Here is a 14,817-nt window from a genome sequence, read left to right as displayed (position 1 = left end):
GTATCACTTATCAGTCAAAGCTGGAAACACCAAAACCATAGCTGTATTGGGCTGTGCTGCCTTTAAAGAAACAGCTATATTATTATTTTCATATTCTTTATTTAAATATAAATTAATTCATTAATATAGGTATCAAACTATTAATAATTATATATTTTTTATTTTTTCCATTGAAAATTAGTATAAGTTATGATATGCATTATTTGTTTATAACCAAGAATATGTAGTAGATCTTAGTTGAAATATTTTGTATTTTTTGAAAAGATAAGAAAAACTGGTAAACTTGACTTGTCGTCCGTCAATCTTGTCAAGGTTGTTGCTTGTTGAGTTGTCGGGGACAGAGATAATGTATCTTAAACATCTAAAGGTCCTGGTTCGAGCCCTTATAAGTAAAAGAAATTTCTCTTTTAAAGAAATTAAAAACACGCAATGCTTCCGAACTAAACGTTAAACACGTTATTTTGATACAAGATGGAGCAAACAAATTCAGGTTTTCCCCTCATATAGTGGGGTATACTATAACATTTAAATAGTTTTACGGTAAGTATTTAAGGATGAATAAAATCCATTTTAAATATTAAATGATTTTTGTTTTCTTTACCTTTGTAAATACATAATACGACCAAGAAAATTCATAGTGACCCTCAAGACAGAATATGTTGGGTTGGTAAGAAACAATAACTTTTATAAGTAGAAAATAGTTTTTATTTATTTTATTTTTTTATATAAAACAAATATCTAATCAAATATTAAAGGGAAGATAAACACATGTTAACGTGTGAGATGAATCGTTGTTCAATTTAGAAGTACACGATGTTTTCATAACCGAACGATAAAACTAGAAATCGGCTGGGAAATATAAATTTCAAACATAGAGTGAATTATACACGCTTCACAAAACCTCCATAGGCTATGTGTTTTGGTTGTTAAAGCGTTGTCACTGTCACGCTTGCAGCAACCTTTAACTAACTAGTACAACCGTTAACTAGCTATTTATGATGATGGGAAAAATAAAGAAACAAAAAAAGAAAAATAAAAATTAATTGGTTGTTTGTAGGTGGACCCACATTCCAACCGTTATCATGCTCGTTACCACGCTAACATCCTAACCATAATTTAGGGCCCTTAGCGCTGAGGCGTGGTGTAGCCGGCGTTAAGGGCTTGACACATCAGCCATAATACCAGCTCTCAAGACCTCCACAACGACCAGCCTAACAAACAAACACATTGATATACAATCTATAATCAAAACCCTATCTTATAATCGAATTGAATGAAATATATGTAGCATATATGCATATACTGAAACTCAAATTGAAGCTAGCATTTCAAAAGTAGCATATGCGAGCGATTGAAATTTTGAAAGCATATAATAATTAGTCTTCGACCACCATAAATCTTACTTTTCTAAATGTGAGTTTTATGAGTTTTATGTAGGGGTGTTATTATGCTAATGGTGTCAAGTATGTGGGTACGCTGACAGGTTGGAATGTGCAACTCAGCCCATATAATTATTCGTGTCAAATATTTCAATTATAACCGCACACACATAAATTCGGGTTACACACGAACACGACCCATTTAACCCATTTATCAAAAAAAAGATTAAAAACAAAATTTATATAACTTAGTGTCGGTAGATCAAGTAAACTAGTAATATGAATATTTCTTTAAAAATTATTAAAATTATTGAAAATGAATTGGAAAGTGCAAGTGTATTATAAACGTTTTTTAAATACCTAAACGGGTTAACGAGTCAACCCATATATATATATATATATATATGGTTAGTATCATTTAAGAATCCAAAAAAGTTAAAAATTGTTAGAACTCTAAACAATCAAACATTTTTTTTAATTTTTTTTATATACTAACATTATTTAAGAGTAGTTTTATCATATTTTATATAAAAAATTTTAATTACATATATAAATCACAAGTTTACATATGTGTAAAATTTATTTATTAACAAATTTACATAGGTGTAAAATAAAACATAGATATGTATAAAAACTAATTTTCAAAAATATAATTATAAATATAGATATACAAAATGATGAAACTGTACTCAAATAACATTAACATACAAAATTTTTTATAAAAAACGTTAGTTTTCAATGGTTTCTTCAAATTCTTAAATAATTTAAAGGTTCTGTAATGATACTCATCATATATATATATATATATATATATATATATTTTGACTCAACTTATTTTATTTCATTTCAGATTCAGATCGAGCCAACAATGTTTAGGAAATTAAAATAGGTTCATTGAAATATTTCATAATTATAAACTTTTATATTACGGAGTAATACAAATAATATGACGTAGAAGTGTCATGTGTAAACGATTAGAAAAATGTAAAAATAATGATTAAATAACAAATCTTTGACTTGCATCTTATCATAATGAATATTCGTTTAGTGTTTCCCAACCGTCACACAAGACTTTTTACAAATGTGTGCAAATTTAATATCAGAAAAATAAGTGCTTGAGATTTGAGAAAGCAACAGTTCTCATATTAGCTAGTGGATTTTTCCAGCAATTTGATGGGTATCGATTCGGTTTGTTACAGTTCACGTGTAAGAAATTATTAGGTCTTGTTGCACATTAGTTGATTCTATACTTAGATTATCTGTAGTGGGGCATTTTAAGGAGGAAAATGATCTAAAACGTCTGTATATACCGTCCTCTAGACGTTTTGGGAGAATTTTAAGGACTCAATTGTCTTTCACCATTGTGTACAAAACGGTTGAAGTTGGAAGGTGAGGCCAGTTTGTAATCTACATTTCATTTTTTATTTTTTTTAATTTCATTCTTAATTGACAATACGATTACACGTACATGTGTCATAGACACAACACCTTTTGTTTTCTTCTCTGTCTTTTTAAATTTCCACGTTTTGGAACGTGCTAAAGCGGCTTTTAATGACAATTCTCCACTTAAATATTACAACTTATTTAACACGCTTGTCAACTTATTTAAATATTACGCTTGTCTTTTCACGAATACACGATAAAGTAAAATTCTTTCTAACCCGTGATAAAGAAAACTAATTTAAAATGCTAACATTATATTTCTAGTGTTTGAAAGTTTTACAATGGATATTTTAACTTGATTACTTTCCGATTTTGGTTATAGTTTGATATCGTATTAAAATATGTACCAAATTTTATAATAGTTAAGAAATCGGGAAAACAAAGTTGTCCTTAAAAATTTAGTCAAAAGTTTTACTCTACTCACCATTTCGACTCCAATGGCACACATTGTTGAGTTGGGACGGGTTGAAACCGAAAGTTTCATTCTTTTTGGGATGAATTAGTCTTGATTTAAAGAGTTTTCGTGCCCACTTATCTTTTGGGTATATAATAATAGTATTCCTCACTGAGGGTGTTCAACGGAACCAACCGAGTTTCAAATTGATTTCGGATAATTCGATTGGATATTAAAATAATATCTTAAAAATAATTAAAATTGTTAGAAGCATGTTTTTTTGTGTATAGAATTTGAATTCAAAACGAATCAGATTCGAGTTTTTGAAAACCAAATTCGAACCTTTAATTTTGATTTCGAATCGAATTTCGAGTCCAATTCAACTATTGAACACCCATGTGCCCCACTCATATCCTTTTGTTGTTATTATTAATAATTTTATTAATAATAGTAATTTTATTCATTTGAGTTGAATATTAAAAATGTTTTTCTTGGGATGAAAGGGTTGTGCATTTCCATGGATTTGGAAACAAAATGATAAGATAAAAACTATGATATGATGTATATGTGAAGGATAAATAGTTGCAAGACAAACGAGAGAAAAAGTATGGTGACTATGAAAAAATATTTACTACATGTGACATACTAAATAGACCCTGATTAAACAAATATTTTGCCGTATCTGTTAACTAATATAATCTTGATGTTAAGGTTGTCACTTTTACCGGAAATCTGAAACCCAACTAGAAAAAACCCTGTACCGGAACTAACCCGAACCCGAGAAAAGACTAGCCCGAACCCGAACCGAAGTAATTCGGGTTGGTTTTCAGGTTTGATTTATAAGTTTCGGGTCAACCCGAAAAACCCGAACAAAGTTTTAGCTTTGAAATTAAATATATTTTAGGTATAATTGGCTTAGTCTTATCCACTAAAGTTATCAAAATCTGACCCTAATTGATAGTTGTCGTTCCAACTATTATGGATCGACTGTTTATTGTAAATTTATGTTTTCAGTTTATGACTAATAGAAACCGTAAGCGAACAACCAAATCACGTCCGATTGAAAAATATTATGGCTCGAGTTAGTTACTTAGTTTTATTCTTCTTCTGAAATGTTTTATCCAGTTATGTTGGCTTTTTATTTGATTATTTGCGTTACGAGCAAATAAGAATATGTTGATTTAATTTTAGCAATGAAGTTTTTTATTTATTTTTATTATTATTATTATTATTATTATTATTTGTTTTTTATGATATTTGAAACCCGATTAACCCGAACCTGAAAAACCCGTCAAATATTTGGGTTGGGTTTCGGGTTAAGATTTAAAACTTTGAAACCCGAAAAACCCGAAACCCGAAAAATGAACCTGAAAAACATCCCAAGTTGATGTAAGTGTTACCCTACCAAATAATTCGACTCCTAAAAATCACCTCATTGAACTTTTTAAAGTTTAAAAACCAACAAATAGAAAACAAATGAATATTCAAAGTCTTACCAACATAAAATTTAAGCTGTCGGTGGACTTAATAGAAGAAGGTCTTCAAACGCAACCATGTAAATGGATTCACACGATCATCTATAATATATACATCACCCCCTATTTTTCCAACATTCAAGTCGAGTTAAGTTGACTGATTAATAATTACAAATCTTTTTGCTTAAAGATTATTAAACGTTTTGTGTGTAACTAGTGTTGATATATGTATTTATAGCTGATATATGTAGATTAATTAATATAAACTTTAGGGTTTAACTTAAACAACGGTAAAAATAAACAAGCTACATTTTTAACTAAACATGCCTAGAATAAAAAATTAGTTTTAACTATAATAAGTTAAATAAATAAAAAAGTTAAATGAAGAGTTGCACGCATATAATAAAGAAAAAATATTTATTAAAAAAATAATTATAGAGTTTACTAATAGCCATCGCCTCCTTTTTTTGAGGGGGGGGGGGGGGGGGGTGGGGCATTTTACACTAACTTACGCAAACAAAACTAATAGTATTCTTCATGTTGTCTTGATAACTCTAGTAAAGAATTTTTTTTCACATTGTTTGGTTTAGTTAGTTAAAATGACCCAAAAAAAAAGAAGACGATGATCATTTGGATTGATCAACGGTTGTACATCTTTAGAACATCATTTAAATCGATTGAAGGTTGTGTCCAATTGAACACCAATGGATCGATCTCCGATCCCTAACTCGTTATAGAATGTAATTAACTATATACTTTCTACCCATGGTTGTCTTGAAGAGTGAGGGTTATGAGCATATGATGTCATTTATGAGCTATGGTTTTGCTTCGCTTGGTGAGAAATCTTGGGCTTGATCCCTGATTTCTTCGATAATCACCGATCAGCAAACAATATTCATAATAAATTTTTATTTTTAAATATCGTCTGTGATTGTTCATAAAAACCACACAAACCCCTCAATAATAATAATATTTATTACCAACAAGCATCACATAATAATATAACATATATAATCATATATTTACCAACTAATTAACACAAATCTATTGTTACTCCATTCTAAAAGTGATAAATTAAAGAAGCATAGTAGGGCTAGAGTACATACTAACATATGGTTTTGGTCTAGAAACAACAAAAGACATTCAACAATAAATTAATATTTTAAACTTCCAAGGTGATGATAACCATAATACTATATAATTTCAAAAAGATACTAAAGGTTCATATATTTTTTTAATCAAGTGATCATTGGTGTGAACTAATATTACGGATGGTCTGCAAATCTGGTCCAAGTCTACTCCCAGTTTAAGAAGGCAAATATCACATGGTTTGTCCCCACAAACCCAAGTCACACTTTTTTTTAAATCAAATTGAAAAGAATGGAAACAAATGGTTTTTAGAATACCCGAAACAGAGGCCTAGGAGTATGACCAACAGTTGGTATTATTTTTGTCAATTTATTATAGTTTGATTATGTAACGGAAAATATTTCTTTGCTTAAGAACTTTACTTTGTGTAGATCCTTATCGAGGATTCAAACACCCGATATTCATTAAAATAAAGCGGTAATTAAACAACCGTAGTTGATTACAAAACATTGTTTAACTTCAAAAACATAATTTACACTAGTTAAATATAGGGGCGAGCAATAACTGAATAGTTAACCGAAATCGAACCGAAAACCGACGAAACCGAACCGATATAACCGAAAACCGAATTAACCAAAATTAACCGAACTGAACCGAACTCTTCATTTTTTAATATTTCCAAGCCTTTTTCCCTCTATTTCATGTATTATGTGTATTAATAATTTAATACTATCATTTTCATGTATTTATATCTTCATTTCATGTACTAATATCTCAATTTAAAATATTTATATCATCATTTCATGTAGTTATGCATTCATTTCATGTATTTTTAAACAAAATTTTAGCCCAAGTTTGATACTGGTTATTAACCGAAATTAACCGAACCGATCGGTTAGGTTGAGTTAATGCTAATAACCGAACCGAACGAACCGTGCACACCCCTAGTTAAATATTTCCAACATACCCGAGCCAACATATTTACATCTAACGATAATCTTCCACATTCATGACAATTTCCTTACTAATTACCTGTTTAAAAAATACGTCATCATAAATGCTGGTAAATACGATTGACTAATCAAAACATTCTATTTCACAATACAATAGCTGATAACATATGTACAATTTTTATGATCCGTCATTTCAAATAACAGATCACCTGAAAATCAAAAACAAAATCCTCTTTCTTCCTATTTCGAATTTAATTCTACATCACACGGCCACAATTGAAACCCACCAAATAATCAAGAAAATCTATAGCCCTACGATCTTGCCTAATATCCGAGTCTAATTTTATATCTTTGCCGGCCTTTTAGTGTCTTGTTGGTTGGAATACATATAGTAATATGAGTACACCCCTACCCCTACCCCCACCCCGCCTACACCCTACCCCACACTTGTAACATGATTGTCCTCCCCATGTCTTCTCATTTAATTATCTTTGCCTATATATAACAAGCATTGTGTACAAACACAACTCATTGCTTTTCTTTATATTGTTAAAAGCACACAAACCCTAATTATAACTTGTAGAAATTAACATGGGTACAGAAGGGCTAGGGCTTGAGATTACCGAGCTTCGGCTAGGGTTACCGGGCTGTGGCGATGAGAGGAAAGAGAAAAAGAGAGTGTTTTTGGATATTCTTGGTGGGGACAGTGGTGACGGTGCTGGTGGTGATGTAAAAAATAGAAATATTGGAGTGGCGGTGGGATGGCCACCAGTTTGTTCGTATAGGAAGAGAACTATAATTAAAATGTACGTGAAAGTTAGCATGGACGGAGCGCCATTTCTTCGCAAGATTGATGTTAATGGTTACAAAGGATATTCGGACTTCGTTAGGGCTCTTGAGAACCTCTTTGGCCTAGGTAAGTTTTCATTCTTTGTATTCTTGATATTAAATATTTGCTAGGGTTCATTAACAAGTTTGTTAATTACTTGCACAAAGTTAGTGGGTTGTACTTGTATTTAGTAACTATAAGTTATGTCAATTGTCACATTTAATTTTTTATGTAAATTTTATGAACAAAATTTTTGGCAAAACCTAAAGAAACACACCCCCCATGCATAACTAATTAAAAATTTTAAAATACCTAAACAATAAAATATTAATCTTATTTGAAAGAAAAGAACCAACACTACAAAAAATTTCATCAATGTAAATAAATTTTCTGGTATGGAAGATAGTCATAAGTTAAGTTTTAAGCTTCTTTATCATGATTTATTAAATTAATACTTTTTTGCAATTAGTAATTGATTAATAGAAAAAAAACAAATTAAATTTGCTATCTATCTCTATGATTTTCTGAATATACTAAAAGAACACAAAATTAACCTTTTTTTTCTATTTTATGATATTTTTAGCATTTGAAGTTTGCATTTATATTGTATAACATAGTCCAAAAAAAGAAAAACAAATTAAATTTGCTATCTATCTCTATTATTTTCTGAATATACTAAAATAACACAAAAATAACTCTATTTTCCATTTACTTTATGATATTTTTAGCATTTAAAGTTTGCATTTATATTGCATAACATAGCCCAAAAACTCCAATATGCTTACTAGTTACTACTAGATTTGGATCACTCCACCTAAGATGTGTTGTAAACTACTCATAATATACATACACACATACAACACTAGTACTACCCTCGATATCTTCATCGATGAATAACCGATAGAATTCCTAAAAAATTTTAGTATACAATTCAGCGTTTCACTCTAAACTCAATTTCAGAATAGAGGGAGTACAATTAGGAGAAATAAAACTATTATTTCGCCTTTTACTAAACAGTATATGAATAATCATTTTTATTTTTAACCGACACGAAATTAAATTTGACCCAAGAAGTCCTTTAATTATAGTCAAAAGTGAGAAATGGATATGATGATAATAAATATTTTTTTCTTAAAAAGGTGATGAATGTGAGTACATACCAATATATGAAGACAAGGATGGAGATTGGATGCTTGTGGGGGACGTTCCATGGGAGTAAGTTTCTTATTTTTTTATTTTTTAATCATTTAAAGTTTTTTTTTTGTCGTTAAAATACTTAAATGCAATAAATGCTTGTTTATAGTTGTACACACAGCCCCTACCCGATACATTAATTTCATGTATTAACAGGTTGTACCATGTGTACGTTTTTTTTTTCTTTTTTTTAAATTTTATAAAATAATGGTTAATGGTTTTCATATATATACCTTAAATGAACCCTAAAAAGTACGGCATAAGCACATGATGAATAATATTTAAAAAGAAAATCTACTGTACATTGCAAATTGGACATTGAACATTTTGAACATATATAGTAGGAAAATAAAAAAATATTAAGCCTATAAAAGAATTAGTGGCATAGTAGGTCGATGATCAACGGAAATAAAACACGATCTTAACGAAAATTATTGTTCGTAAGTAATTACTGACCTCACTTGATAGAGGTTCTTGACGTACTCTTGATGGTAGGTCATGAGTTCTAACATAGATAAATAGTTATATTGAAACTTTGTTGTTAAAAAAAAGTAATTGCTAGCAAAGTAATCAACTTAACCGACAACCAAAATTATTAGTTTGTAAATATTAGTCAGTGATATGTCTTAAGATCACTGACATCTCTACAATTAGTGTCTAAGTTATGAATCTAGGGTTGGAGAAATTAAGTTTTATGTTTTGTAGTGCTAATGTTGTTGAATTCTGAATCGGCTTAATGGGAAATGAAATAAAGCAAGTGCTTTGGACGCAACTTTCTAAGGCCCATGAATTTTTAAAAATTATACATATGTAGTTAATTTGGGCTATGATGGATTATTGATGATGTGATAGGTATGTGGTCTATAATTATGTGTATACACAAATGATACATAAAATTTTAGTATACAAAGCATTTTTTTTCTTTTACAAATATTATTATTCGCTTTGGACTCGATAAATAGTTGAAATGACCTGATTGGATTTATGTAAATTTTAACAACGAAATAAACATGAAAACTTATGTAGAAGAGGACATTTAAAAAAAACGGGTTTATGAAAAATATACGAGTTTAGAATCTAATTAATTTGAACAACGCGTACGTGTATACACACAGTTAATATACATATACATAATCTAACGACAAAGTTGAAATTAATTACAGGACGTTTATCGAAACATGCAAGAGGCTAAGGATGAAGAAAAGGGTGTCAGACGGTGGATTTCAAACCTAAACTTGATGATCGAGGTGAGAGTGAAGACTATATATGAAAGTTATATTAATTAATGATGATCTTTAGTTGATTAAGTTCAATTATCTATATATAGTTAAATATTTTGATTAATAATGTCATCAAGCATATGTTAAATTATTTAGTTAAGTTACTATAAAGTTGGTGATGCATGAGACTTTTTTATATATGTACGTACTCAAAAATGTTTTATTATCGACATAATGGTTAATTGTACTCAATGGCTTTGATACGTGACGCCGTATAGACATATTTTTTTTAATATATGACAACCAACGGTGTGTTGTGGGCCTAAAATGTTACATTATTTAGTATTAAAGAAAAAATCCATCAACCTTCTTCACGCCCTTAAATCTAGCTGATCAATCCCTTGCCCTTTCCAAGCCACTTGTTGCGATGTTTGCGCGCCCATGTCGCACCTCACGAATGTGGTATTGAGCTCCATCTCTCGCAATGTTGATCAATTCTCTCTTTAAAGTTTATACTTTTCTAGTGTGTATAGGTTGCGTTTTGGTCAAATCAAACCAAACACCGAAAGTTCGGTTTTTAAGTTCTTGAAAACCTTTTAATTTCAGTATTTTTTTTATTTTTATTTTTTTGCTTTTGTTTTGAGTTGGTTTGGTTTTTGTTTTTCATCATTTGGTCTTGAAATATTTTACTTAGCATTATATATAAGAAAACTAAAAGTATATAAATTCGGTTTAGTTATGTTTTCTCAGTTTTAATTACACGCAAAACTAAAACCAAAGAAAATGAGTTTTATGAAAACATGAAACCAAACTGTCAGTGTTTGTTTGGATTTCATTATTTCGGCTTTCTCAGTTACAGATCGACTTTTTCCAGTCCATACACAACGATAATGTATCTGGTCAAACGTGTTTGAACACCTAATAGATTGGTGTCGAGCATCATAACTACATGCGAATATACATATATACGTACACCATGGCTTGCTACTTGCACGTATTTGACAACGATCGTGTGTTACGCACTTTATGTATAACGAATAAAGTGATACATTAAGTGGTCGTAAAAATTGAAGCACATAGGAAAAAAAAACATGCACGAGGCTTGAATATGTTGTAGTACCTAGTCATGATTAGTGTGTATTTGAAGTGTAACCATATTGAATGGAAAACAAAATAGATATATAACACGTCTTTGTGTTTTGATTGAAGTAGATAAATGTCACTTAAAAGCAATCTAGTATACTTTAGCCTAAATGTCTCATTCATCCTATTAAAGAGAATCTTAAATAACATGAGGAAACGCGCAATGTCTCATTCATCATTTTAAAAAGAATCTAAAGCTGGTTTACTGGTAATCTCGTTGCTTTTCCTGTAAAAAGTTTCAAGTTAGATCCAAAGCGTCAATAAACTAATGATGGTTGAAATCAATGTTTTAAAACCAGTTTTGAACCTTACCAGGTTAGGCTCAAAAATGGTACAATCAGTTGTACCAGACGGTTCAACCCGGTTTAGCTAGTTAACACTATAATTTCATAAAATACAACTTTAACTCAAAAAGTAATCCAAAAAACTTGATTCTATTGTATTTGAAAAGCCGCTATGCTAAAATTGATTGATTCAATGGAATAGATAATGCTAGGTTAAAGTATTTAATATGAGGTAAATACAGGTATATGCTAATTAAAGTCCACTATAATTTCCTTGGGCCTAGTACGGTGCTACAAATCGGTATCGATTGAAATTACAACCCGGTCGCCCAGTTTACCGGGCTAAAACATATGGGACAATTGCCTGACATCCACTTTAACCGGTATTACAAGTCAGTTTAGACCGAATTATAAATATTTATTGAAATCCAACCACAGATAGACTCTAAAGAAAAAAGAATCTAAAGAAACATGAATAAACGTAACATAATTATTTACGTGTCACTTTAATTATCATTTTAATTATGTTGTCTTTGTTCAAAGTGTTAAAGGAAGATGCACGTGTATGCAAATGCAATGTTTAGGCCAAAATAGAAAGGTTTTAAAGAACTAACCACCTCTTGTACTCTCAAAATAAACGAAACCACACTCAATTGTCCTTTTCAACACTAAATTTGGTTGATACATGAACTTGGATAAACACTATGAATTCTACACAATATTAATTAATATTAATTAAAAGGCATTGATTTTAGTGAAGATGGATACTTTATAGTTATACCATCATATTCAAGGTTCACTCAAAAAAATGTACATGAGTTTCAATAATACAATTTGTTTAATATTTATACAATTAATAACACGATCTAGTCTGTAATAGAATTAGGGGTAATTTTCGACATGATTCGAAAAACGACATGAACCTAATATGAAATTTACAAGTTTGGGTAAATTTTAGGTTCAACTTGCAAACCCGTTTAGTTAAACGGGTCGACTTCGGGTTGGACTCACATGCTTTACAGGTTGACCCGTTTAATCCATGTATTTTTATTTTAGTTTTCTAAAATGTTTTATTAAAAGTAAAACTAAAATGGAAATTGACAATAGATTTTAAAATTAAAATCGAATTATTTAATAAAACTTTGTATTTTTTTATTGTAAAAATGTAAATATAGTTATATGTAAAAAACTAAAAGGTAAATAAAACTTCTGGGTCAAACATGCCGTGTTTAGGTCGACCTGTAAATATGTGTGTCGTGTTCGGGTTCACATATTTCGGGTCCGTGTTAGGTTGGACCCATCAACCCACAAACACGACCCGTTTTGCACCCCTAAATAGAATAGAAGAGTCGAGTTGAAAGAAGGTAACTGATAGCAATAATTTCTTTTTTTTTCTTTTTTTTTTGAATATGACCATTTTAGAAATAAATTTTCCTGAAAAGTAATTTTATTTATTACTATTTTTCATCATAGTTATATAGTTTCTCGAAAAAACTTTCAAACTATAAGCTTTTATTAAAGATATTAAAACAAACTAGTAACTTTATTTAGATATTCATGAGATTATCCGTGACTTAAAACACATCTAGTAATGGCTTCATACTTTCATCCGACAAACAAACACCTTCACATGCTTGTCCAGCCCCGACCCGAATCCATCACTACACTGTTCTTTTATTTTTAAATATCTTTTCTAATAGTCAAACATCAATATGTGTACATATTTGAATAAAAAATAAGTCTTTGTTTAAGTCATTGGCGTCGATTGAATGGCGTAATTCAATTTCTAATTATTGTAATTTGTTATTTTGGCATCTAGTGTCTTGTTAGTTCTTTTTAATAAAAGTCGTCATTTTAAAGGGAAAAAAAATTAAATCTGCCTTCTTGGTTCTCATTGGTTGATCAACTGGTATTAAGACCGAGTAGCGCCATACAAAGTTCAAATTAAATAAGAATAGAAATGTAATTAGTTTAAAATAAAAGATGGAAGTAATTTAATCGTGAAATATGAATGTTAACAAAAATATACATCGTGAGGTAATAAATGTTAACGAAGCCTAAAACGCTTAGCCAAAAACCTAAAACGCTCAAAAACGGGTTTCGTGAAAAAAAGCAAAAAATTGATCGATTAACGATCCAAAACTGTTTTTTTCAGTGAACCAGTGATTAATTAGATATGTATTGACGATTCCGAGATGTTTGGATGTGATTTCATGGATCGATTTCATGAATATATGGTATTCGCGTACCCATTGTACGTTAATGGTATTATTGTATCCTATCTTATCTCATATTTAATATACTGAAAAGTTCTTATTTTATAAAATTTCATACTTTCGCCGTTTGGGTCCATCATCTAAACAAAATGATTAAAAGTACCTTTATTTACTTTAATTTTCTTGATCCCTTTATTTATATTAATTAACTTAAATTCATAAACTCGATAAATTAGACATACAAATTAAGATAAGAAATTAAAGTATTAACGTTGTCCTTGGAGGTCTGTCTTGCTTGTCTATCACGTAATCATTGGTTCCTAAGCATGTTTGGAAAAAGACAAAAGGAGGGCCATCACATGATGAAAAGCATGTTAATAACTTATTGGAAAATCAAGATTTGTTTTAAGTAAATAGAAAAGAATTTGAATTAGAATATGAAGGAATTCAAATTTATAATATTTTATAAATAAAATTTAGTATATGCGGTCATGTACAAGACGATACACACGAACTTTCGGCATTATGGTTAATATATCATATTATCAGATAACCAGAGCAGCTTTTATAAATAACTCGTCTTCTTCAGGTGAATTTGACGATAATAAATTCATTTTCAATTTTTTTTAAGATTTAGGATAGTGGAGTTGTGAAAAAATAAATGTGTCAATTTGATTAGTATATAAAAATTTATTTCTAATAAATTAAATAATTTTTTTTTCAGTTTAATGCATAGAGCCGTTAGTCTCAGTTGCCAAAGCAAACCAATGAACACAATCCCCCCCCCCCCCCCCTTCCCTTCTCACATCCACAATCACTCTTACGACACCCTTTGTCGTTCTCCATAGCGTCCTAGCTAGATGGCACACCCAAAAAAGCCACTGTGGCTTCTTAACACATTTTTTTAGAACGACGACTATTTTTTTGTGTAAATACTCCTCGAATTTGAGAGTACTGATGCCCCACTTTGTTCAGACTATGTTGTCTTAATCGGGCCCAAGCTAGCTTCAGTGTTTTGCTTGGGCGTTCCCCCGGGAACCATGCCACCGACCGCCACTTGATAACCGTTGTACCGCTATAAGTGCATAACTCTCTAACGTAACACACGATGAGATAAAAACCCGGGTGGGCTCATGATTCAAACCGACAGTCTCATAAAACGTAACTCAAATCCTTCATTACCGGAATCCAAAAAATA

At 30.3% G+C, this 14,817-nt stretch overlaps 1 protein-coding gene across 1 annotated transcript; it reads left to right on the top strand.

The window, feature by feature from the left end:
• Nucleotides 1-7,193: 7,193 nt before the first annotated feature.
• Nucleotides 7,194-10,159, top strand: LOC143595932 (auxin-induced protein IAA6-like). The gene is made up of 3 exons (XM_077074824.1): nucleotides 7,194-7,649; nucleotides 8,702-8,777; nucleotides 9,920-10,159. Exons 1-3 carry the CDS (start codon nucleotides 7,325-7,327, stop codon nucleotides 9,987-9,989), a joined length of 471 nt encoding a protein of 156 aa, XP_076930939.1. The 5' UTR covers nucleotides 7,194-7,324; the 3' UTR covers nucleotides 9,990-10,159.
• Nucleotides 10,160-14,817: the final 4,658 nt, after the last annotated feature.

This window comes from Bidens hawaiensis, unplaced genomic scaffold, assembly GCF_021521415.1.
Source record: "Bidens hawaiensis isolate Kalapana, Puna unplaced genomic scaffold, B.hawaiensis_p1.1 tig00045888_1, whole genome shotgun sequence".
In the NCBI taxonomy this organism is placed as follows: Eukaryota; Viridiplantae; Streptophyta; class Magnoliopsida; order Asterales; family Asteraceae; genus Bidens; species Bidens hawaiensis.
The sequence above is the reverse complement of the archived record's forward strand: the minus strand, read 5'-3'. Positions and strand labels throughout refer to the sequence as shown.